Source organism: Hydra viridissima, unplaced genomic scaffold (assembly GCF_058129835.1).
Source record: "Hydra viridissima isolate aposymbiotic clone 2 unplaced genomic scaffold, HvirCarnegie_v1 scaffold_6, whole genome shotgun sequence".
Classification (NCBI taxonomy): domain Eukaryota; kingdom Metazoa; phylum Cnidaria; class Hydrozoa; order Anthoathecata; family Hydridae; genus Hydra; species Hydra viridissima.
Window position 1 is genome coordinate 16,558,227 of NW_028324305.1, and position 26,943 is coordinate 16,585,169.

At 29.3% G+C, this 26,943-nt stretch overlaps 2 protein-coding genes, 1 long non-coding RNA gene and 1 pseudogene across 3 annotated transcripts; 3 read left to right on the forward strand and 1 right to left on the reverse strand.

Annotated features, from left to right (window-relative positions):
* Positions 1 to 1,826: 1,826 nt before the first annotated feature.
* LOC149887283 (equilibrative nucleobase transporter 1-like) lies at positions 1,827 to 26,943 on the forward strand. Its single transcript, XM_090090865.1, has 11 exons — positions 1,827 to 2,506; positions 2,819 to 2,865; positions 4,358 to 4,434; positions 4,574 to 4,669; positions 20,775 to 21,001; positions 21,834 to 21,961; positions 22,053 to 22,187; positions 22,291 to 22,517; positions 22,623 to 22,696; positions 25,660 to 25,783; positions 26,115 to 26,943. The coding sequence occupies exons 1-11, from the start codon at positions 2,136 to 2,138 to the stop codon at positions 26,232 to 26,234; spliced, it is 1,626 nt and encodes a 541-aa protein (XP_089946991.1). The 5' UTR covers positions 1,827 to 2,135; the 3' UTR covers positions 26,235 to 26,943.
* Positions 12,573 to 14,278, forward strand: LOC149887284 (uncharacterized; annotated as a pseudogene).
* Positions 14,438 to 16,590, reverse strand: LOC149887285 (uncharacterized). The gene is made up of 2 exons (XM_090090864.1): positions 16,294 to 16,590; positions 14,438 to 16,035 (listed from the first exon to the last, which is right to left on the reverse strand). Exons 1-2 carry the CDS (start codon positions 16,470 to 16,472, stop codon positions 14,472 to 14,474), a joined length of 1,743 nt encoding a protein of 580 aa, XP_089946990.1. The 5' UTR covers positions 16,473 to 16,590; the 3' UTR covers positions 14,438 to 14,471.
* On the forward strand, positions 16,530 to 18,131 carry LOC149887286 (uncharacterized). Its single transcript, XR_016453468.1, has 3 exons — positions 16,530 to 16,612; positions 17,181 to 17,304; positions 17,453 to 18,131. It is a non-coding gene; the product is annotated as an uncharacterized LOC149887286 (long non-coding RNA).

Here is a 26,943-nt window from a genome sequence, read left to right on the forward strand (position 1 = left end):
ATCTTTCAATGAAAAATTGGTTTAACAAAGTACCGACTCCAGCATAAAATATCATCTTCAGCCATTTTACTCTCTGAAACTGTCATTAAAAAACTGAAATTGCACTAAGTAGGTATTCGATTAAACACTTTTTAAAAGATTTAAACAATTTTGACTTTTAAAAGATTTAATTAACTTTCATTTTTAATTTTCAATGACCAGAACACGCTTCTATTAGTCCTGGGTATATAATTGATCATAATGAGGGCCCTTAATAAATCTTCCCCAGGGCCCGAAATTTCTCTCGGTAGCTATGACTGCAAGCGCTTAATATATCAATCTATTAAGACATTGTCAATGTAAATGTGATAGGTTTGTGAAAACTTTTTTATAAAAAAGTGCATTGTTTTCTTTTAGAGAGGTGCGAAGTTTTTGTTTGAAACTAATAAAGTAATTGACCAACAAGAAAATAAAACTGTTAAATTTTTTTGAAGCGATGTGAAAAGATAAATAGATTGGATAGTTAATAAAAATGGTTCACCTGACTAAATTGTTTTCTATTAATTGTTGTTCCAACAAAATACGCATGTGCATTTTTTTTTCCGTTTAGAGAAAACTTTCTAAAGCAAGCCTTAAGAAACTGAAAGAATTTTCATGAAATTCTTTTTCATAAGCAATGTTACGAAGCGTTCGAAATAATCCAATTTGAATTGGACAAATCAGACATTTAAAATAATCAAAATAAATAATCAAAATAAATAATCTAAAAAGATTTAAATTTTTAACCATCCCTAGGTAAAAAAAATTTATTGAAAATATTGTTTAACAAAAAGTTTAATGAAATTTAATGAAATAATTGATCTACAAATAGTAAATTAATAAAAAATGAATGATAATAAAGTAAACAAGTTCGCCATTTTTTGTCTTAAGTTTTTATAAGTGAATTACTATTTGTGATGGTCTGTGTGTTACAACATTTTTATTAAAACGAAATACACAATGATATATTGATTGAATTATTCAGTTTCCGAAGCCTGTTATTTTTGGAACATGCCAGGCATTTTTAGAACAGCGCAACGTTAGGAAGTTTTTAATAAAACAGAGTAGCAGATTGAATTAACAACAAAAACGCTTTTGCTGTGAAGTACGGACCGTTAAATCCTCTTTTGAAATTTTTTTGGTAAATTATGAATATACATTGTAAAATTCTTAATATAAATTAAGTATTTTTCTTATATACTATTTTCCAGTTCCAATAACTTTGTTCGAATATTTTTATTAACACATTTCACGATTGAAGTATTAGACACAAGCCATGAAATAATCACGTTTTTCTTTAATTCTATTTACAACAAATTTGAAAGTAAGCAACATCTTGATAAAGTAACCAAATTATTCCCTACTTAAGTGTAATATTCATTTTTAAATTAATTTATTTATAATTTTTTAAGTTTGCATAAAAAAAGCGTAAAACACTTTTTGACAACACCCATTGATATTGACAATGGGACGCCCTTGCAGGACCATTGATTTATTGACATTGATTTATTGACATTCATTATATCAGGTGATAAAGAAAAATGGAATGATAATCCACTTTATTGCTTAAGGTAAATGGTGTTTTAATAAAATCTTGCACAATCGAAGAAATAAATGCGTCATTAAGTTTTGTTACGAAATCGAAATCAGACCTTTTGAAAAAACGATTCTTCTATTACAAGTATTTAGCATCTCAAAAAATGTTGTTATGCGCTTGCGTCATCAAGTTAGTCTAATTTAATGCTGACCACAAAAGTAATTCTGATCATTTAGTTATTAACTGTCAGTGGTTTTAATTTTTAACTGTCAAACAGCACATGCTTTTCATCCTGGTAACAGCGTTTGTTTCTAACATTATTGCATAAGTATCAATCAGTCAAGGAACATTAATTATTTCTACGTTAAGAAAGCTTGACCTCAGTGCTTTCATATTTTAATTTTTTTATGAGTTGTTTTTTTGTTAACTTATTGACTCAAAAGAAAGTGTTATTGAAAATATTATCAGGAGAGTGTTATTTATTCGTTCTTATCTTATCTTAAACGAAGAATGCAGTTTTCATGTTACCTTTGTTGATTAAAGTTTAGAGCGAATATTTTTACATAAAATATATACAACAATGCAGTGCTTCGAGCGCAAAGGAAAGCCCTACCTCGTTGTGCTTTTTGTCTTCGTTTTGTTAGAAATTCTCTTGTGTGGAGGAATTGTACTTGGTTGGGCGAGCATTGTAGTTGTTTTCAAAGCAAAACACTTTTATTTTAACAAATGCGAAATTTCCTTAGAAAGCAATAGCTCTTTGTTTACAGACGTGCCCGTTCTTAAGTCTATGATAACTGCTAACTCGGTTAATGCGACACTCGATTGTTCAAGACAAAATGACAGGCTAAATCTAGTTTTTACAATAACCATGTCACTTTTTAGTGCAGTTCAGTTCCCAACTGGAATATTTATAGATAAGTTCGGACCAAGAGTAACAAGAATGGTTGGAGGGTAGGTTCATCATCATTTACATTAGCGTTTTTTTTTTTTTTCACGTGGCTAAAAAAAAAAGGTTCTTTTAATACCTTCCACAGTTATTGAAATATTGCATTTTAAGAATTATCAGTTACTTAAATTATATATATTTATATAAAATAATTAAACGTATGCGAATATTAAAACTGTAGAAATTCTAACAAATATCTGCAAATATCTAAATTTCGGAAAATTGCGGGAAATCTCTTAGGAAAATTTCAATGTTTATCTATTAGCAATCTCCCACCCACTTTGTAATAAATTTGAAATAACAAATTTTTTTTATAGATCCATCTACATTATGGGCTGTTTGGGACTGGCATTCGTTACTCCAGGTAAGAGAACTAATTTACTAAAGTTTACTCAATAAAAACTAATAATGAAAACTTATCACAATTAGAATAAAGTAGAATAGCATAGTTAAAAGTAACGCAAAAACAATGTAATACAATAAAAATGTAATAAATTAAGAAAAACAAAACACTAATTGAAAAATTTCTCTGACAACAATTGTTGAAAAAAGGTTGCAACTATTGTAAAAAGGTGACAATTTTCTCCGTACTATATTCGTGTTCTTCTTACAAAATTTGTGCTTTTTTTCATTTTTTAAACCTAAAAACAAGTTGAATAACTTCATCGAATCATTTTATCTTTTCTTGACACGTTTTCTTGACACGTCACTTTATATTTTCTTGACACGTATCGTTATCAGTATTAAAGCAAAGTTAAACGATGGACGTCGTATAAAGGGATCCAGGAGCTAAAAAACATTGCAAGTGCACTTAAGGTAAAAAAAAGCAACAATAATTTAGGAACTGTAAATGAAAAATGGCGGGAAGGAGGAGGGACTTTATTGAAATATAATGAAATATAATAAAATGTGTGCTATGAAGAATTTTGCTTTTAAAAAACTTTCCCTTTGAAAAACAAAATATTAGAATCAAATACAGAACAACATGCGCTACACCGAATAACATATGTGCTACACCGAACAACATGAGGTATGGTGAGCGTTTGCAGGTTGTTGACTGTGTATATATATATATATATATATATATATATATATATATATATATATATATATATATATATATATATATATATACACACCAGTGGCGTATCTAGGGTAGGGCAGGCAGGGCACGTGCCATGGGCGCCAGCCTGAAAGGGGCGCAAAAGAGGCTTGGTTGCGATACAATAAGCGAGAATTATATAAAATAAATTAAGAAAAGGTATATCATATAAAATAAATATATTATATAAAATAAAGTTTGTCATCATTTACTAAAAAATTGTAATTAAGCACTTTATGTGGGGAGGAGGGGCGTGAGATCGGTGTTTGCCCCAGGCGCTATTTACCCTAGGTACGCCACTGATATACACACATAGATGCATATAAACGGTTATAATCCTAAGCAACGGGCAAGCAAACCTAACCAACATGGTTTACACTTGCTTATCAGGGACATCTTCTTTCTTAAGTGGAAGGAAACTTTGGGACTTCGGTACTCTCCCTGCCGAAGTAGATGTGAAGTTCACTCGGCAACTAGCCAAAGAACGTAAATTCATCATGCTATAATTATTACAAATTAAGAATTAATGTAATGCTATATTATCTTATTTTTTTCGTTTTATCATACAAGTTTTATTTGGCAAATTCCCCAATTTTTACCTAATATTCAAAATTCCGATTTCGAAAATCCTAACGAGCAATCATTTTTGTAATCATTATAAATAAAATGTTAATAAAGTCAAATAGAAAAAGATATATTTTGTGTTGTTGACGAAATACTATTTAACGAAATGCCACATGACTTTAAACTTTAGGAAAGGAAGATTTCTTGTTTCCAATCTTCATAGCCATTGCTCTCGGAGGAATCATTCTTTCAATGACAATCTACAAGGTAAATGATAGAAAAAAATGAACAAATTAGATTTCTTTTTACACATCGTAAATTAAGCACACTGTTAAACACTATCACAATAGAATTTTTTATATATATATATATTTGCATTTAAACGAAAAGTATCTCTTTTTTTTAGATTAGTAATACAATATTATGGAAAAGAAGAGCCATTGTTATGTGCAGCGTGAATGGAGGTTTTGATTCATCAGCCGCTGTGTTACTTATCTTTAAGGTTTTATATTTGCTGTTATGTGCAAAATGAGTGGGGGGGGGGGGGCTTTGATTCTTTATTCGTTGTGATCATCAGATCATCAATGCAAATAGATTTTATGATTTATTTGTATTGACGATCTATTTTATTAAGTCTAATTGAGTTGCTTTTATTTAAATGCATCAACAGTTCGATTTTAATTTGCTTCAAGAAGTTCAATTTTTTTTTCCTTTTTTCAAAAATATTCAGAAGTTGTATTTGCTTAGCTTTTGTAAAAAAGCGAAAAAACAAACGCCGACGCTTACAATTTCGTAACGAAATTTTTATGTTAATTGTTATTATTTTTTTATAATAACGATTAGCATAAAAATTTCTGTATAAGTTGTTTAACTCCAATTTAAAATAATTTCTATAATTAGGCAGACAAATTTACCGGGTTTCAGAAAAAAATTGCGATACCTCGCAAAGCTTTTTTTGTTTGTTTTGTTTCAAGACATTGCGCAGAGCTGCTATTCGATTAAAACCAATTTGATTCGAAAAAAACAAATTTTCGCAAACAATTTTACTTTTGAATGTAAACCTTGCTGTTTTAAACCCATAAAGAGTTCTGTATTAATAAACTTCCGAAAATTAGATTAACTCTAAACAACTTTGCCGAAAAATTTTTTTAATCGTTATTGATGTAGAAAATCGAGAAACCAAAGTCCCGGTGTCTACTTACGACTTTTAACGTGCCGGTATTTAATTAAGGTGTTAATAGCGGTTAATTCAAACTAGTACCTTACTTTATGATTGTTTTGTTCTGGAAAAAAATTTCAGAAAATCGACCCATAATTAACACATTACTCTTCATCAAAAATTAAAAAATATAAAAAATTTTTTGAAATTTTTTTGTGATAAAAAATATATTCTCGCAAAAATAATAACAAAAAAAGAATCATTTAACTTTTAAATAATGATAAGCTATGCATGCCCATTTTTTAAAATCATAAACTTTTTTTTTTAATTTACAATACATTATTTGATTTGCACATCTTCGTACTGATCTCGTATAAGAAATTAAATATAAATTGAACTTCCAAGTCCAGCTTGCGACGCCTTGACGTCATCAATAAACAATTTCCAATGACTTTTTTTACAAATGCACATTTAAATTGCTCAAACTTATTTAAATTACTATATTTTTTATAAATTTACTAGTTTCCTTATTCTCATAATTATATATGTAAATTTTCTTAATTTTTTAAATTAGGTAGCATATTAAATTATGCATTTTATATCGCGACCATTTCTTAAAAACGGTTGAAATCTTCATTTGTCCGAAGTTCAGAACGTCTCACATTTAAATGAAATTACATTTGCGTCTTGCTTATCACAGATTTGTTTCAAACTAATTGCGTTTACCTTAGTTTTATAGTAAAGGAAAATATTTTTCATTTATTGAAAAATCTTTTAAAATACAATGTAGTGAGGTTCTTTTAAAGTAAATGTATTTTTTACCGTTGATAAGAAATTAGCGTTTGAAAATATGGGTAAAAGGTTATTTTTTCTAGAAAGCACAGCTAAAAAAATATTATATGCCAACAGGAAAGTAGAAACTTAATATCCTTTAATAAAAAGGCAAAGCATTACTTGGATATTTGCTTTTTTTAGAACTACTTGACTGGTATTTTAACGATGGAACAATGATGTTCATCATCACTGATGTTAATTTTAAGCCCAGGGACTAAATGTCTACCATTTTAAGTTGATGCTTTTATCTACACCTTGAGTTCATTTAAATCTTGAATGATATTAACAATATTTAATAGATCTTAATTTATCGTAATTTAATTCAATTTCTTCATTGCACATTTTATAGCTGACTATTTTATCAGGTTCACAGTTCATGTTATTTGTTGTTTTGTTCATGTTTTTGTTGTTGTTCATGTTATTGTTGTTGTGTTGTTATTTAAATGGTTTGTATCAAGAAGACTACACTCAGTAAATAACGATGCATCATGGCGCCGCATGTATCTAGTATATTAAGGCGCCGCATGTATCTAGTATATTAAGGCGTCGCATGTATCTAGTATATTAAGGCGTCGCATGTATCTAGTATATTAAGGCGTCGCATGTATCTAGTATATTAAGGCGTCGCATGTATCTAGTGTATTAAGGCGTCGCATGTATCTAGTGTATTAAGGCGTCGCATGTATCTAGTGTATTAAGGCGTCGCAGTGACTCAGGATAATCAAAAAACGGCAAAAACTCAATAAAATTTGATAAATATTGTAAATAAACATATTATATGTGAAGTAATAGTTTTTTTTGGTCTTAGAATTCAAATTTGTAAACAAAAATTTTTTTTTACGCTCACCATTGACGGGTATAATGCGTGCATACGTGTTCACCCGCGCTAAGGTTTGGCTGCACGTCTAAAAAATAATTTTAATTAAGGTGGTACAACACCAAAAAAACAAGGAAACTATGAATTTTTTTGAGTTTTTCAATTTTGTATAAAATATGCGTCAAATTAATCAAAGAAAGTTTAGCCAAAGGTTCAGAGCTAAATAATTTATCTTTCTTAAGATATAAATGAATGTAAATTATGTAAATAAAATATCAAGAATTTTTCAAAGCTGTTTATCTCAGTTCGCGTTTTTCAACTGGATAGCGCAACTCCGAGCAAAACTTCTAACTTTTTGACGCCAAATTCGCCATATTGGAAAACCCCAAAAATTTAAATCTCGTAAGCTTTAAGTTCTATTTTTCGACTAATCGCTTTAAATACACAGTATCAGTTTTCAGCGTTCTGGGGCTTTCCAATATGGCGATTTTGGCGTCAATTTTGATTTTAGAGATGCGCTATCCAGTTATTACAGAGTGGTTTAAACTTCAAAACACAGTTTCTTGAGTTAGCAATGTTCATTTGATCTGAAATTTTCAGCACTTGCTCGAAATACCTATAAAATTTATTTAACAGATGGATTTTTTTTTATAATCATTAATTTTTTTTTAGAGTCAGATTTCTCTAAAACGTCTAAAAATAAATTAAATATGAGGAAAATCTACATAACTCATCATTTAGTTTAATATTTAAAAAATCTATCAGTGAAATGGAATAAAGTAGTGTTTAGAATAAGTGTACAAAATTTCAGATCATATGAAATGGCTAGCTTTAGATATTATGTTTTGAAATTTAGTCCAAAAACGCATTTTTTGATAGTTTTTCCGCCATTATGGTTCAAATGCTAATTTAAAAAAAAAATTTGTTTTGCTTTTTTTTATTTAAATTTTTTGAGTAAACTATATTCAAAAATTTTTTTATTTTGGAGGTTTATTTCATTTTTATATTTATTTGGTGTTGTACCACCTTAAAGTTTTAGAATTTTCAAGCCAACACACAATATCTTGGTACTTTACTCTATTTTACTTTATATTTTCATCAAAACTTCATAATTTTCAAATGCTTCAGACAGAATTACCATCACTTATTTCAGCTGCTACTATTGGTATTTTTATACTATCCATATAAACGCAGCTTTAGCAATATCAATGGTAGTAACTGAAATCAGAGAAAAAAAATTTTTTTTGGATAGTGTATAATTTTTTCCTCTAAAATATTGTGCAAGAAGGGGATAAATATGTATCCAAGGGCTAAGTTTTTGATCATTTAATATTGTTTATCGCTGAGGTCAGTATTCACTTTTAAATCGAGAGCTTACTTCAGACTCATGTTTAAAGGAAAGGTTTTATCCAAAGTATCTTTAACTTTTTTGAATTTTCTGTAAAAAGTTTGACTTTTTTTTTTAAAATGTACTTCTTGCAGAGACTAAAATTAGCACAATGATGATCAACACCTAGTTCTTTTATTTTTTTTATTTTTTCTTCGCTCTCCAAGAACCACCCATTGTTTATAGGGTTTTCCAGAACCAAAGTGGCTTCTTTTAATGGTCATAAAATTTCTTCAAGCCATTGGTACTTTTTTTCTCTAAAAGGATCATAACTTCTACCAAATTGTTTTAGTTTTTTCTACACTTTTGAAATAAATATTGTTAAAGTAACCTTTACTTTATTTATGTTCTTTTTGAAATCCTATCCAAATTTATCCACTCCTAATTCACGTATATTCGGGATAAGATCTAATCTTGTCATTTTTTATTGTTTTTAAGAATCGCAAAGTTAATAAAATCATTAATATATTTTAGAAACATTTTGGAGTACTTTATATAAATTACACTTTACACTGTTTAACATTTTATGTTGTTATTGCTTTGACAATTATCACATTAAGTTTCCTATGTTTAAGTAAATAATGTTACTTATATATTACAGGAAATACTGAAGTTGTTAAGTAAGCTATTTCAAATATGTAGTACTTATCGAATAATAAATCGCCATTCAAAATTAGCAATAAACATTTTAACAAACTTTTAAGTAGCACATGATGACAAAATTATGTTTCTTGAAACTATATTTGATATACTATTTGATATGAAACAAGTTATACAAGTAAGAAGCTAAAATTCAAGAAATACAAATGTCAATGAGTACATAAAAACCTTGTTTTCCACCATTTTCATTTGTTTTGATATCATAAACTACTGTTGAAAAATGGCGAAAAACAAGTTTTTTTATGGATTCACTGATATTTGTATTTCTTTATTAACTCCCTATACCGCAGGTGATTGTAGCAATCCCTTTATATTTTAAAAGTAAAAGTGTTAATGAAATGAAATATATTCAAGAATATATATATATATATATATATATATATATATATATATATATATATATATATATATATATATATATATATTAGGGATTGCAATCCCGCACACTTTTCAATCCCGCGGGATCCGCGCGGAATTTTTTAATTTTTGTGCGGATCCCGCGCGGGATTAGTAGGTTTCTTATGCACATTATAAAAGGCAAAATGACAATTGTATTTTTCTTTCAAGTATTTCAGAAAAAATATACTCAACTTATGAAATTGATAAAATAAGGTAAATAAAGCCAAAAAACACAATTCATTTGTAAATCAATATAATTCTTAACATTTAATGTACAAAAAGACAAGCCAAAGTACATAGGACATCTTTTAGCTTTACGTAGAACGTCTATTAGCTTTATTTTTTTTTTTAAATATCAAAATGAGAAAATCATTGTAAGAAATGCGCTCTTAAGAAACAGACCCTACTTAAGGTATCATCACTTAATCTATTCCTCAAAGGACTGCATATGTAACCAGCTGCTGAAAAAGCTCGCTCGGCCTCTACGCTTGTTGGTGGTATGGTCATCAAGTAACTATGCGCTATATCTTGAAGCTTGCCTCTTACTCCATTACTTTTATAGGCAGACATTTCCGGCTTCAATAATTTATCAAAGTCTAAAGAATCTAAATTTGGTCTCTCCTTTACATTTTCTGTCCAGCTTTTCTTGTCTTTCTGTGTTTGATTTTCCAATTCTTTTTTCAGCGATAGAATTGTAGGAGTAAGTATTTGGGAACTGTTAATAAAATCTACAGCTTCTTTTTCTTTGAGTTCATTTTCTTCGTCGGATTTTGTAAGTAAACTAGTAGTCCATTTAAATTCTTATTACGACGTTGTGTAAACCTCACACGAAGTGCCGCGGCTAAATCTATGCTCAAAAGTGATGATTGCTTTTGCAATTTATCTAGCATAAATTGAAAAGTTGTTTCCGCCGTGACAAGGTTCGATTCTCTCCTGCATAAAAGTTCGAGACCAAGTTTTAGTGGTGCTAGGCAAATAATTAAGTCATTGATTTGGGACCACTCTTCTTGGGTGAAACGAATTTCTGACCCAATATCAATTAAGGCTTTTTCAATACAATACCAAATACCAATCAGCAGATGGTCGGTCAAAATCATTGTCAAACCATATTCTTTATTTATAACTTCATCATCCTCAGTTTTACCATATTCATCTTCTTCTTTACAATTTTCATATGTAGTAAACGATTCTTCGACTTCTCCGCTGTTTTTCTTGTATAAGATATCAATAACTGCAAGTTGTATTCCATGAGCATAACATAGTTGTTGATAGCAACTAACTTGACGCAATATTCTGCATTACACGATCCATGGATTCGAATCAATCCAAGATTAAAGTGTTTCGCCTCCATATGTAAATTTAAGTTTAAGTATCTCTGACTATTTTGTGATGTCCATTCGTCAAACGTTATTGAAAACTTTTGATTTTGCTTTTTTAGTGATGTGAATTTTTTCATTATATTGACTTTTACAGAATCTGAGAATTTAACTACCATCGATCTTATAGTATTAGGTGAAGTAGGAAGCCGGAAACCACTCTTTGAAAACAAGAACCGTAAATCTGAAGATGTGCAAAAACTATTAAATGTAAAGCCGAACATAGCATGCACTTCGCATTTTCTTTATCACTTTTTTTTAAATATTCCATATAGTTTTAATTTGCGACATGCTTAGTACTTTTGTATTAAAATCTTAATGTAAATAATTTTTAAAGACTTTTTAAAAAATAGTTTTTAAAAGTATATTTTTTATAATTATGCACGCACGTTTTCAATTTCACGTTTTCAGCATACTCATTAACAAAAATTTCAACATACTCATTAGCGAAAATTTCAACATAATCATTAATTAAACAAAAAAAAATTTGAACGAGTTCGACCAATGTTTTGCTAAATAATTATTTATTTTTGAATGATTTTTTTATATTTATAGCTAAGAAAAATATTTTAATAGCTGAAGATAAATTTTTTAATGGATTTGTTTCGCAAATACATTAAACACTTTTAATTTGATATTTTTTTTGTCTTTTTAGTTTAAAAGAATTGACCTTTTTTGTTTAAAAGCAATAGTTTCAAAATCCCGCCAATCCCGCGGATCCCGCAGTAGTTTTTGCGGGATCTCGCATGCCTTAAATTTATGCGGGATCCCGCGGGATTGCGGGATTGCAATCCCTAATATATATATATATATATATATATATATATATATATATATATATATATATATATATATATATATATATATATATACATATCCTTGGAACTGGGTAGAACATTTTTTTAGCTGATATTTAAAATAAAAAAGTATGCATATATTCTATTTGATTTTAGAAAATTCTTCTAATTTGAACAAAAAAATCAGATTGCAATTTTTTTTATTAATATATTTGAAATATATAAAGTTAAAAGTTTATCTTACGAGCCATTGTCTGAGAAATGTAGGCAAAATAAAGAAATTTTGGAAGTGATGTCTTCCAATTGCATTCATTTTTAGATATTTTGTAAAAATCAATAAAAGTAGGCCACAGGTAATTTTTTTTTCTAAAAATTTTATTGATTTTGGAGATATTGGGTCCCAAAATTTGGTCCGTTTTGAGGAAATTTTGCGCATGGAGTGCAATTGCTACTTTGAGGAGTAGTTTTAGCAACATGAATATGACAGAAACATTTCTTTTTAATTTTTTTACTAATCTGGGTAGATTTCTACAGTAAAAGTAAAAATTCAACATGATTACATTTTCAGTAGTCTAGAAATCGTTGTCCGAAACCGCAACATTTTAAATTTTACCCTAACTTTGAGCTCTTATATCTCTTTAGGCCAATACATGCACGTAGTTATTTTAGGTGTTTTTGAAAGACACTAAGACATACATTGATTTTTCGGAACAAAAACCATGTGCATGCAAGGACCTGGGAAGGAGTAACCTGCCAAAAATCACTTTTTGCGTTCAACGCGCTTTGATAGATTACCCATAACAACCGTGGCCTTAGGTCCACCATGAACAGTATAAGTTATTTATTTTCCTTAAAAATGCATCTTCCAATATCTGAAAAAAAATCCATGTGCTCGGGTGATAAAAAGCCTACAGAAATCCTAGAAATAGCCTAATTTTGCCAATACACCTTTTCACAGTTCCGAGATAATATTTATGCGCGCGCAGAAATGGAAGTAAAAATGTAAACAAACATTATTTTAGCAGCGATTTCACAGCAGATTTACCAAGTGATACTGAGATCTATCAAGTTTTCGGTATTGTTTGATTTAAATCTTACCTTTTGTAAAATTATATTGTTTATGGCTCTCTCAGCAAATGAAGAAAAGATTCCAGTCATTAAAGAATCTGAACTTCAAAATCAACTTCAAATGAAAGAATATATAGAAAAACTGAATATAGCTAGTAACGTTTTACCCGACCCTTTTACTTTAAAACAAGGTTGGTTATCTGAACATAAGGGGATGGGTTTGAAACATTGGCCAACAGTATATTTCAATGATATTGATCGATTCCTTTCTAAAAATAATGCATCATCAGACCTCATAAATAGACTTCAATCTGAGTATAAAGAAGGCAAGGCTTATAAATATTTTAAATGTGAATGGGTGAAAGAGATTTACTATCATGAAATCAGTCAATTTTCAAAAATATGTTTTATCAAATCCAGAGTCACACCATCACAAAGAACAAATAATACAGCATATTATGTATGGGTTGCAATTGAAAAAGATTCTGATAAGCCTGGTGGACATGTGTATTCTGCATACTGCACATGCACTGCAGGAATGTTAGGTTGTTGTAATCATGTTATTGGTTTACTTTTCAGAGTAGAAGCAGCAGTTTGGACTGGAGCTAAAAAACTATCGTCAACCAGTGTTTTGGCTAAATGGAATGTTCCTACAGGTTGCAAAACAAAATTGATCCACAAACCTATAGCTGAAATGACTTTTAATAGTTTTCACTATAAAAAAAAACAAAAACGAAATAAGATTAGCAGCAGGAAATGCTGGTTATTGCTCTTATGAATTTGCGACCCCCCCCCCAAAAAAAACTTTTGGATAATGGAATTAAAGTACGTATTCTTCTATATGAAAAACTAAAATCAGTTGCAAGTCAAAGCTGTTTTGTTGAATTGATGGAAGGACAACGGAAGTCTGAACCACTAACTAAGCATACAACTGTTTTACTGGAAGGTGTAAAAGAAAAAGCAAAAAAATTTGAAATCAATAACAATCTATCTCAATCAGAAAACATTAGTAACTTTACAAACACATTAACATTAAATGAACTTGAAATAAAAAATATAGAACAGGAAACAAAAGACCAATCAAAGTCAAATGATTGGTTTATACAAAGAGCAGGTAGAATAACTGCTTCAAAATTTAGCAAGATTTATACCAAAATGGAAACTCTAAAACAAAATCCAAATAAATGTTCTTTAAAACTTGTTGAATCAATATTAAGTGAAGAGAAAATAGACACATTTTCAACACGTCATGGAATTGGTATGGAGATCCATGCAAAAGTGGCTGTTATAACAGCTTTAAAAAACATGGGCCATAAAAATGTTAAATCATTTGAGAGTGGAACAATAATAGATAAAGAGCATCCATACATGTCAGCTTCTCCTGATATAATAAATACTTCGCCACTAAAAAAAAAAAAAGATCTAGAGCCTGTCTAATCCAGTTTAATTATTACATGTGCAAAAGAAGTACCTCAAAACATTGACTCTTAGATTTGTAAAAAACCTTCAGCCAGTTCAGAACTAAAACTGTTGTATGTTATGGATATTATTTAGATGACTTTTGACAATTCTTTTTTAAATAATGGTAAGAAAGAAACTGTCAAAAATGAGAATTTATATTTGAATAAAAGGTTCAAAAAAGTTTTGCAGCACAAAAAAGGTTTGAAAGAACTCATATATATATATATATATATATATATATATATATATATATATATATATATATATATATATATACACATGCATATACATATTATATAACCTATCAAAGTAAAAACAGTTTTGTTATGATGCTATCAAATAAAAGTCAGTCTAAACATATTGGTTTTCTTAAGTTACTCAAAGCTGAGCAAACAATAATAACATCATCAAATAGTTTCAACAATGTAATTGGAAACTCTGTTGCCAAAATTCGAAATGTCTTCAGTCTTCTTATAACTTGTTCAACCAAGATCCTTAAGTTAGCGATTTCCTTTGTTTTCTTTATTTCATTAGGGGTCATTTGAGCTGCACCTTTCTGACCAGGTGGAACAGTGTAGTAGATCAAATGTTCAGAACATTCAGTGTTAATATTGAAACCTTTATCATACATTATACGTGAATATTTTGGAATGTAATCTAAATAGTTGCTGCAATTTGTAATTTCTTTATCTGAAATTGAACCTCCGTAAGCTTTAGAAACAAAAACTATTGATGAATTTGGAGCTACAGATACTAATATTTTTACAGTATTGTGATGTTTATATTCACTCCATGTTAGTTTCTGTAAGTCTAAATTTTTTGGTGTTTCAATGAAAAACTCTGTTCCATCTAAAATTGAGTGCAAGTCTGAATAATTTAATTTCTTAAATCTGTTTGGCATTGTCTGAACTATAACATCTTTATTTGGAACAAAAACCATGTGCTTTAAAAGCGAACTAGAAGCTTTCACCCATGTAGAAAATATTGCACTTGCTAATCCTAAAGATATATTAAATCTGTCAGCAAGATCAGTTGTTAGTAATCCAAGTCTTAGCTTCATTAGCAACATTAAAAACTCATCTTTGCTGCATAACTTTCGTTTTGGTCCAAATACTTTAGGTCTTTTTCTAAAATTTCGAAAAACACCAGTAGATGTTTTTTTAGCACCCTGCCATCTCCTTTTAATTAATGGTGATATTGCACTATGTAATTCATGAAACACACTGACAGACATAAGACCAGTATAAAAGTCACAAGATCTATCACTTTTTAATAAATGTTTGTATACCGGTAACTTGCAATAACATGATTTGTTTATATTATATTTATATAAAATTTTATCTGGTTTCATAGTAATTACTGATGTGGCTGTGATTAATTTTTCATATAAATTTTTATTTTTTTCAATTTCATGCTGAAGTTCTTTTTTTAAGTTGTCAATTTCATTTTTTAATTCTTGATGCTCTACTACAGAACAACATTTAACATTAAATTCAACATAATCTGATGGATCATTATTTGAAATGGTTGAAATACTTGAAGACTGAATAAAGTTAAAGTTGATATCATCAGCAACATCAGGAACTGTTTTAGTATTATTTATTGTTAGTGGAATTTGTGATTCTTGTGGTAAGGTTGTTTTTTGTGACTGATAGTTTAATTTTCGTCGAGAAGTAATTGCATTTAATAATTTAAGTCTTTGAGTTGCATCATAACCCAGATTTAATGAAGGATATCGATTTATAAATGATGGTGTCCTATCAGGAAAATGATCAGAACATACTCTCATTTTCGATTTTATTGTAAATAAATTTCCAGGACGTAATGATGTAGGACTTACACGATTAATTAATTTTCTCCATTTTTCTCTGAGCTCTGGTTGTTTTTTTGCTGTTGGAAATGCATGCAATCTAAAATAAAAAAATTTTCACATATATAAATAAAATATTTTATGTTATAATTGATAATAAAATATTATTTAAATTGTTATATGTATGTATGTATGTATGTATGTATGTATGTATGTATGTATGTATGTATGTATGTATGTATGTATGTATGTATGTATGTATGTATGTATGTATGTATGTATGTATGTATGTATGTATGTATGTATGTATGTATGTGCACACACATATACACACACATAATGGAAAATAAATACTTACTCATATGGTAGTTTGCAGTTGCATAAGTTAGAGCTTCTTTTAACATTGTGTATCTCACATAAATTATCTTTCCACATTTCCAGATTGTATTCGTTATTTTTGCAATTAATGACAGCGCATGTTTTTGATCTCTTAAACTTTGTATATGCCATAGGTTCAGTATTTTCATTTTTTTCCATGATAAACCTTAACTGTTAAAATAATTTTTATTTTGACTTTTACTTTGCTTTTATCACTTTAGACATTTAACAAAATATATATATCATTGGTTCAGTACTATCACTTGGTAAATCTGCAATAAAATCGCTGCTAAAATAACGTTTGTTTACATTTTTACTTCCATTTCTGCGCGGTGTATTAACAGTGTATTGTTTAACAATGTATTGTTTAACCATTAATTAATTAATATTTTTTTTGGTAATTCTTAGAAAACTGTATTTCCCATCAGTTTTAAACGGAAAAAACGATCTTGAAGTTTAATGGTTCCTTCTTTCATTGATATAGTTTAAAAAAATTCTTTTTTCAAGTTCTCTTATGCAGTTCCTTTAAAAAAAGCATTATATTAAAGTTTTTAACAGCAGTACTAATTAATAAGGCTGTAAAGTAGCCGTTGCTAAATATATCTATACCGTTGCTAGGGTATTTTTTTAGTTAAACTTTAACTAAAAAAATACCCTAGCAACTAAACTTGAAAAAAAAAATTTTTTAAACTATATCAATGAAAGAAGGAACCATTAAACTTCAAGATCGTTTTTTCCGTTTAAAACTGATGGGAAATACAGTTTTCTAAGAATTACCAAAAAAAATATTAATTAATTAATGGCCAATCTGAATCTCCACGTTCTCAATATCATCTTTTGAGAGTGAATAATCTCCTCTTTGATTAGTTAGTGTTAGTGCATCAATCTTACAAACAATGTCAAGAGGCGAACATTGGAGAATATTTTCTTTGGTAACAGAATATTCCATACAAGAAACATATATACCATCATCATTGACCTAATGGTTGAGGTAAAGTAACGTCTAATCATTGCTGCTTCCTAAATATTCCTTGAAATTAGTTATTATGGTTAATAAACCAATAATTTTGTAATAGATCTCAATACACAAAAATACAATATTATAGTGTTAAAACTTCTTACATTTTTAATTATTGCAGGATACCATTACATAAAGTATGGAACAATAATCCAATCACCAATTTGAAATTCAGCTGCTAACTCCTTTGCAAACAACTGAATATCGTTGTTTAAATCATCTTCTTCGTTTTCAGGTGCATCTTTCATATCAACAGTTTCATCAATCACATCATCAGTTAAGTTAACCTCTTCAAAAAAAGTGGTTGCCAACCTTCCTGTACTTTTTTGCTGACTCCAGTTAAAAAATTACACTTAAAGGATAAAGGAAATTGCTAAATATTTATCTCAAGCCCCAAAAAAAGAAAAAAGTCATATTTTTTAGCATACATACTTTGGGTATTTGTAAATATACAAGTTAATTTATTTGCCTACAGAATAATGATCGAATTTGTTGAGTTGTCACATATTCACTTGGCTTTAATATTGTCCTCAGCTGCTGGTGAACTTGCTTTATCTGAAAGGACAGTGGACTTGCTCTAATTGTTTCACACAAAGAGCTAGCTGCTTTTTTGATTCTTTGATAGTTTCATCTGAAATGATTGTTACATCTGGAACATATATGTCATCAGCAGGAAAGCAAGACTTTATTGGTGTTGGAATTGGTTCTTACATGTCAATACTGTTACCTGTAGAAATACTTTTTAGGTGGCTGAAGCAAAATACGGCTCCAACAGGAAGTTAATAAACTCTTTTCATTATAAGCAGCAAGGGTGTTCAAAGGGATGAATCTAATTTTTGGTATTTTTTTACCGATTTGAAATTCATGTCTTGGGTTTTGACAACTGTTTGGCTGATTCCAGCTAATACCAAAAGAAAAACGATGGTACGACCATAATGAGTCATAGTGTGAAAGATAAGTTTGTAGTCGGCTTTCAATCAAGGTTTTTTCATTCCACTGGTTTGTCGGTTGTAGCTATAAAACAGTAACGTTAAATTTTCCACCTATGGAGTAAGAAATCCTGTTTCTTTTAATAAAAAAGCAAATAATACTCCAATACTATTCAAACCTTTAAAGCTTGTAAATGATTAGTTATGTCAGCAGTTATTTCGCTAACTTAAAAAATTCCCTCTTTGTTCCAACGCTTAAAAGGACCACAAGAAGTCTTCTCTTTATTAAAATATATGGATTTCTCATAAGAACTGACTTTATTCTTGCTCTCTGACATATTTTGTTTATTGATAATTAATTATTGACTAATATTTAAAAAATGCAGTTTTTACTAACAAATTTTAATTCTCCTACCGAAAACTGCTGAAAAAAATTTACGTTATGTAACTCAAGCAAACCATGATATGTACCAAGTAGTCATTAACAAAAATATCACACAAAGTCGGCAGTCATTCGTCCCCTCAGTATTATCTCGTTATATCTACAAATGAAATAAATACATATATATATATATATATATATATATATATATATATATATATATATATATATATATATATATATATATATATATATACAATGTTCTACCTGATATAATATATTATATTAGATAAAACATTGTATTTATTTATATATAATTTTTATTTGTTTTTATTTTAAGTGCTATATGTGTTTTTTTCAAGTTCTCTTGTACAGTTCCTTTAAAAAAAGCATTATATTAAAGTTTTTAATAGCAGTACTAATTAATAAGGCTGTAAAGTAGCCGTTGCTAAATATATCTATACCGTTGCTAGGGTATTTTTTTAGTTAAACAATTGGCAAAATTAGGCTACTTCTAGGATTTCTGTAGGCTTTTTATCACCCGAGCACATGGATTTTTTTTCAGATATTGGAAGATGCATTTTTAAGGAAAATAAATAACTTATACTGTTCATGGTGGACCTAAGGCCACGGTTGTTATGGGTAATCTATCAAAGCGCGTTGAACGCAAAAAGTGATTTTTGGCAGGTTACTCCTTCCCAGGTCCTTGCATGCACATGGTTTTTGTTCCGAAAAATCAATGTATGTCTTAGTGTCTTTCAAAAACACCTAAAATAACTACGTGCATGTATTGGCCTAAAGAGATATAAGAGCTCAAAGTTAGGGTAAAATTTAAAATGTTGCGGTTTCGGACAACGATTTCTAGACTACTGAAAATGTAATCATGTTGAATTTTTACTTTTACTGTAGAAATCTACCCAGATTAGTAAAAAAATTAAAAAGAAATGTTTCTGTCATATTCATGTTGCTAAAACTACTCCTCAAAGTAGCAATTGCACTCCATGCGCAAAATTTCCTCAAAACGGACCAAATTTTGGGACCCAATATCTCCAAAATCAATAAAATTTTTAGAAAAAAAAATTACCTGTGGCCTACTTTTATTGATTTTTACAAAATATCTAAAAATGAATGCAATTGGAAGACATCACTTCCAGACTTTGCCTAGATTTCTCAGACAATGGCTCTTAAGAGTAAAAATAGACTTTACTAATAAAAATCTCTCATTTTTCAGATTTCTTTGAAAATAATATTAAAATTTTTAACTTCTTTTAACCATAATACACAAAAGATAAGTTTTTTGAAATTTCTTTTTTTAATTTTTAAATAAATAATTATTGTAATTTATTATTAGCACTATATTACACTAAATTAACAAAAAAAGTTGTGAGGGGTTTATTGCCATTTTTTGTTGTTTTGAGTCACTTTGTGTCGAGGTAAAACAGGTTGTTAATATCCATTTTACGCGAAAGCGTGGGATAAAGTTGGCACTATTACTCACTGTGACAAAAGGAGATCATACTTTGATAAGCTATTTAGTTATAATATATGGTATTACCTAGCTTTCAAAATATGTGAGCAAAACGGGCTATAAGTTTCTATTTTGCCTTAAGGGTGGGTTTAAGTAGGCACTACAAGCCGCTTTGACAAAAAGTGGATAAACAATTTAAAGTTTCTAATAAAAGTATTTTAAACAATTTTATGAATGGAATAGTTTTTTATCACAAATTATTACGACTGGGTTTAAATTAGATACCCATCCGATATCCCACCATCCCCTACATTTAATTATCTCAAAAATTTACAAATATTATATTTCTGGAAACTTATAAAATATTTGCTTATCTGTATTTATTGAAATGCTTTGCAATAATTCATCTCCAATTTAGCCTTACTTTTAAAGTACTCCAACAGAATTTTGTCAGCCGTTCTTAAAATGGTGACAGAATAAGTATTGTAGAACAATCTGGTCCGACTAAGTACGTTTTAGAGGTGTCTAACTGAAACATTCTGGGGTTATAAATGGACGCTCTTGAAGCGTTTGTTAAGGCTCTTGAAACGTTTGTTGAATTTTTGTGAACAACGTTTGGTGGTTATTAAAATGTCAAGTAAACTTTTTAATTTGCATTTTTCAGCTGCTGTATGATGCTGGGGTGGAGTTAAGCTCCATTATGTTCTTTTACACTGGGTTGTCTTCATTGCTGATTGTATTTGGAACAGTTTTTCTTTTCCCGTCCCAGAGTAGTTTGAAGAAATGGTCAACTGAAGAAGAACTTGATAGCTTGCAGGATTTCAGTCTAAATAACACTATCCCACTAAAGCAGTCGCTTACGAAAAGTAAAACCAATTCTGCATTTGAAAGGTAATTTTTTTAAGTTTGTAACAATATTTTTTAATAAAATGATGGTATTAAAAATTTCTTTTGTAAGCGAACTTTTTAAAAAATTTTGTGGAAAAATTTTTCAAAAATCTGTTGCAAAACATTAAAATACAAATCCCACTCTTGTGCTTTACAGTCAACCAAACTCTAAAACAGATAAGGTTACTTAACTTTTAATTTAAACCATCAAAAAATTTTACTAAAAGCACAATTAGGTGGTTACCAATAAAATGGCAGAATGATCTAACTTTATGTTGCAACAACAACTGTAGCAGCATTGGTCTAATCTGTACTAACAGTTGTTTTAATATAATGGTGGTAAAAACATATTTTAAAAAAAGAACAATAAACTTCTTTAGTACACTGGAAAAAACCCATTTTTTTCATCTAAACACTTTGTGTCAGATTTTACTCGGGCTAGATGTAGGATTTTAGTTAAGTTGGTTTACACAAATTCATCCAACACTTTCATAATTTTTTTTCAAACTGTTTTTAAAAAAGAATGCTTTACCTTTATTCCACCTGAATTTCACATTTTATTCGAAAAGTAAAAATTAGCATATTTTTTTACATTTTAGACCAAATGTACAAGAAGCCATAAATGTCTGACTCAAAAAGTCCTAACAACTTTTTTAAGCGCTTTTGTTGTTTTTTACAAAAGTATCATGGGTAATGAAGGTAATGCATTGTTAAATATAAACGTTGCTGTATGCTCTTCTAAAAAAAACTAATACCAATCAATAAGATAAATTAAAAATATATATATAAAATGAAAAATGAAACTTCATCGGGTAAACTTTTTTGTTATCTTTAGAAGCAATTCAATTATATCGATTCACTCTTCAGTGACATCCCAAGATATAAAAAATCTCCCTCATGTAGAAGATGACTCGGACCTTAGAAGCAATTCCAACAAACTGCCTGATAAACACACAAAACAAGGTAAAACTTTTATTTTGCGCTTAAAAACTTTTTTATTCAAAACTGGGCGTCACTTTATTTATTTATATATTTTTTTATTTTATTACATCAGTCCTTCAATCAGTTTTCAATCCACTTTATCTTATTGAGCTGGTATGCTTGGTGGCTATACACTTGAGACTTTTGTATTACATTGGTTCTTTACAGCTAAGTTTAGAGAGATTGACCCAAAACGACTTGACTAAAGGTGAATGCAATTTTTATGAAATGCTGAAGATTAGTAGGCTCTATAAAACTAATACCACTGGTCACACTTTCGGAATTGAATTTTTGAATAATTGAATTTTTAGTGAGTAAGTACATCAACATTTTTGGATATATTCAGTTTTCTGGGATAATCATCACACCATTCATTGGCCTAACTTTCAGAAGGTTAAAAAAGATTGAGAAGCAAAAGCTTCAAAAAGAGGAGATTTACATTTACGAACTTCGCTCTTCGATAGCACCATATTGTATTACAAACATCTTAGCCCTAACTTTCTGTTTGTTCGATCTTATTAACAGTATGAAGCTTCAGGTAACAAATAAGTTGCGTTTGTTTATTCTTTTGGTCAATTACTTAAAAACATCTTTAAAGTTGTTTAGTTACCTTTAATCTTAGTACGTCTCTGAATTTTTTAAGATACCGTCCTATATCCTCTGCACAGTTGTGAGAGGCTTCTTGTATGCAAACCATGCAACCTTCATCGGGATTGCGTAAGTGTCTTTTGTTATTTAATTTTGAAGTATGTTTTTTTTTATATAACTTGTATTAACTATATTTGATTACATAACTACTTCGACACTGTTTATAGCATGAATTTATAAAAAAAAGATTCAATGCTGAAGTTGTTTTATCTGCGTCATAAATTTGCGTTTGGTAATAAACTTGCCATTATAATAGTTTTTAAAATCTTAGAGTTATTTTTAATTAGCATATTTGTTTTTTGAAATCAAGTCCGAAAATAATTCCATCAATAACATTGTTAGCTTGCCAAAAACTCCACATCTTTAGATCAAAAAGTTTAAAAATCAAAGACTTAAAAATTCCGAAGGAGTCATAACCCACTCATTAGATGGGACAGGTTTACAGAGCACCATAATCTCATTTAACTAAAATATCTTGGTTTGAGTGCCCTATTAGTCTATAGATGATCTCTCCTGTAAAATGACTTCTTTGGGTCACTGCTCTCTCTTTGTTGTTTGCTTTGGGCTTATCACTGTAAAACACTAAATCCATATTACTTGATTACTTTTCTTATTATAACCATGGTATAAATCATAAGTAAAGATCATAAGATTAACTAAACAAAGGTAATAAGATTAGTAATTAAATAAAGATCGTAAAATTAGTAATAAATAAAGATCTTAAATTTACTAAATAAAAGAAGGTTATTAATTCAGTTGAGTTATAAATGTGCATTTATTTTTTAATGGAACCCTTCTTTCTTATAGGTGGCCTACTCTGGTTAAAGGTTTAAAGCAAAAGCAGTAACAGCCATTATGGCTGCTTTTCAAATAATTGTGAAAAATGCATCTACCATCTGATATTTGAAAGTGCTCTTTAGATAACTTCAGAGAATTCATTTATACAACTTTTGACAAGGGTTATTTACAGTATCGGACGAAACATAGTGGACAAACTGAAATTTAGAACAAAAGTTGATCAAAAACTAAAAAGAACTAGTAAAACAGTTGTACATATTAATTTTTAAATAGTTTATTATGTTCTTAACAAAATTTATAACACATTTTTCTCAACAACCTAGATTTTTCCTTAAACAAAACAAAGTGGAAAAAATCAAAACGAAGCTTTTTTTTATAAGATTTCATTGTCTTTATTCAATTTACCGTATTCTTTTGTTTTCACTTTTATCATAACATTACTCTAAAATAATAAAATGGATTTTGGAACGTCAGGCCAATTATTTTTTCAATTAAACTAAAAATAGATTTAACTCGTGATATATGGCGTAAATTGCAACTTAAAATGGCTTACGACAATTTAGGAAGTATTTTACTTGAAAATATTATGAAAGATTTTAAAAGCGGAAAACGTCAAGCTGAAATTTGTAAAAAATATAATATAGCTAAATCGACTGTCAGCAAAACTGTCAAATCATTTGGATCTCGTGACTGCTATAAAACAAACCATCGGGGCGGACGTCCAAGAAAAACATCACAAAGACTAGATCGAATAATTGTTAAAGAGCTTAAAAATGATCCATTTTTGTCATCCATAAAATCAACCGAAAAACTTGAACTAGAAATCTCTAATCGCACTGTGCGACGAAGAGCAAACGAAGTGAAATTGTTTTCTCGAATGCCTGCCAAGAAACCACAAACTTCTTTTAAAAATAGAAAGCTAAGACTTGCGTTTGCCAAAGCACACTAAAATTGGACTATAGACCAGTGGAAAAACATTTTTAGTGATGAATCAAAATATAACCTTTTTGGAACCGACGGTAAAAAGCGAGTCTGGAGACCAAAGAACACCAGATTCAATGCTAAATATACCAAGAAGAGTGTTAAGCATGGAACGTCTGCTATGGTTTGGAGGATGTTTTTCAGCACTAGGAACTGGTCCTATTCACAAAATTAATGGAATTATGGACCGCTTTGTTTACACAGATATAATGGAAGATGTTATGTTACCACATGCTAAATGGGAGATGCCCCTAAAATGGATTTTTCAACAGGACAATAGGCCGGGTGAATAAAAATGAGCAATTGCTTTTACTCAGTAATTGGTCAGCTTTACGTGAATAAAAACTTCAACAACTTTTCTTAAGTTTTTATTCACGTAAAATTGAGCAACTACTGAGCAAATTGCTTACCTTTACGTGAATAAAAATATGAGACAAACTGCTGAGGTTTTTGTTCACGTAAAGCTGACCAATTACTGAGTAAAAGCAATTGCTCATTTTTATTCACCCGGCCTAATGGTCCCAAACATACGTCAAAAATTGTAAAACAATGGTTCAAGGACAGGAAATATCACCATAATGGAGTGGCCTCCACAAAGCCCTGACTTGAATCCCATAGAAAATTTTTTAAATGTCCACCTTGTTTTGTCCAAAGGAAAATGTTGTTTGTTAGGGCAAATGTGTTTTAAAACTTTCCTAGCGACTTTTAGTATGATTCAAAAGTTTTAAGTTTTGTTAACAACATGTTCCATTGTTTTACTAGTTTTTTTTAGTTTTTTTAGACCATCAAACATTAATTACTTTAACAAATCTTACTTTAACAGTAATATAAATTTCAGAAATAAATTTATTCTGTGCATTTGACTTTCTTTAAAATTATCTTAACGTTCAAAATTCATCGGAAGATGGATGAAAGATCAGCAAATGATAAAAAATAGTTCAAAAAATCTCTTACAGTGCAACTCACACCATTCTTTTTGCACGAACTTTTTCTATTTGTAAACACACTAAAAATAAACTCTACGTATTTAAAAACAGGCCGTTGAAAAATTAAAGTAATCAAATAATTTAAAAAATTTGATTTTGAATTTGAAAGTAAGAAAAAGAAACAGTGAAACCAGAAAATTTTTTTTCAAAGATGTCAAAGTTTATTGACGAATGCTATAAATAACTTATTTTATTCAAGAAATCCGGTGTTAAATACTTACCAGTTAAAAAAAATTGCAGCAACTCTTCAATAGTTTTTTCTTTCAGATTTCCAGCATCTCAATTTGCAACATTACTTGGACTGAGTCAACTTATGGCGGGACTATTTGGGGCTTTGCAGTACGCCTTCTTTGCTCTAACTAATCATACCTTTGGAGGAAATTCCTTTTGGGTTAGATTTTATTGATTCTTAACCCTCCTGTTGTCATCATTTTGTGTACCCTTGTACCTTTTTTTTAATACAGTTTACTTAGAAAGGTGAATAAAAGCATATTTCACTTTTTTCTATTGTTGGAACCAATCTAGGAAGCGCCACAAAATTTTAAGTTAAAAAAAAAAGCATTTAGTGGATTTTTGTGGGGTTTTAACACAGCGGCGGGTCATTTTGACCCGAGGATAACAAGAGGGTTAAACTTTTTATGAGACTTTTATAAAAGTATAGACTCTAAACTTTAATGGACTAGCTTATTAAATAGTTTTAAAAATTTTTTTTTTTTTTATAGTCAAGCCTGATATTACTTGCTTTGGTTTCTTTCGGCAACGTTTACCCGATATATGTTTGGTGGATTTGTCGTAAAAAAGAATCTATGCTTAAGAAGCCTCCTCTAACTACTGAAACGTGAGCAAGCAATGAAGATTAAGTCATCTAAATATTTAAAGTTAAAATTGTTAATGAAGCACTGGTAAAAAACGAAGATCGAAGAAGTTCACGAAAGAAGAGTTATCTGAAATTTAAGTTTTAAAAAATACGAGTAATTGAGTAGGTATATGACATTTGGTATAAAATGTTTTTGCAAATTCTTTTGAATATCTAAAAATTGTCTGTGAGGTGACCAAATTAGACAATTACAGCGAATGGTTTATTTTTATGTAATGTAAAGTACTATGGAATGCTGCTTCTTACCGTTCGAGTGTAAAACAGTTATAAATTTCGGAGTGAAGATAAAAGCCGTTTAACTAATTAGAGGAATCGTAATAACAAATATGTTGTTAACTCTCTTGATAAGTCCAAGATATTATTGGATAAGTGTATTAAGCTAGCAAGTTTAAGATGAGCATCAATGGGTGCCTTTTGTAGATCGGATGTAAATTTTATAAAATCAACTTTCTCAAACAGAAATTTTTATGTCAAGTAATAGAGTTTCTACAAGAAATAAAATTTTTACATGAATTTCGAAAATTTTTGGTTTTTGTAATTCAGAACTTTTTTATTTATTATTTGATTATTATTACCACTTATTGTTATTATTACCACTTACTACATTTCTATTATTTTTATTTAATTTATTTAAAAAACGAGAGTATTTTAATGTCCTATCAGTCCTATTATCC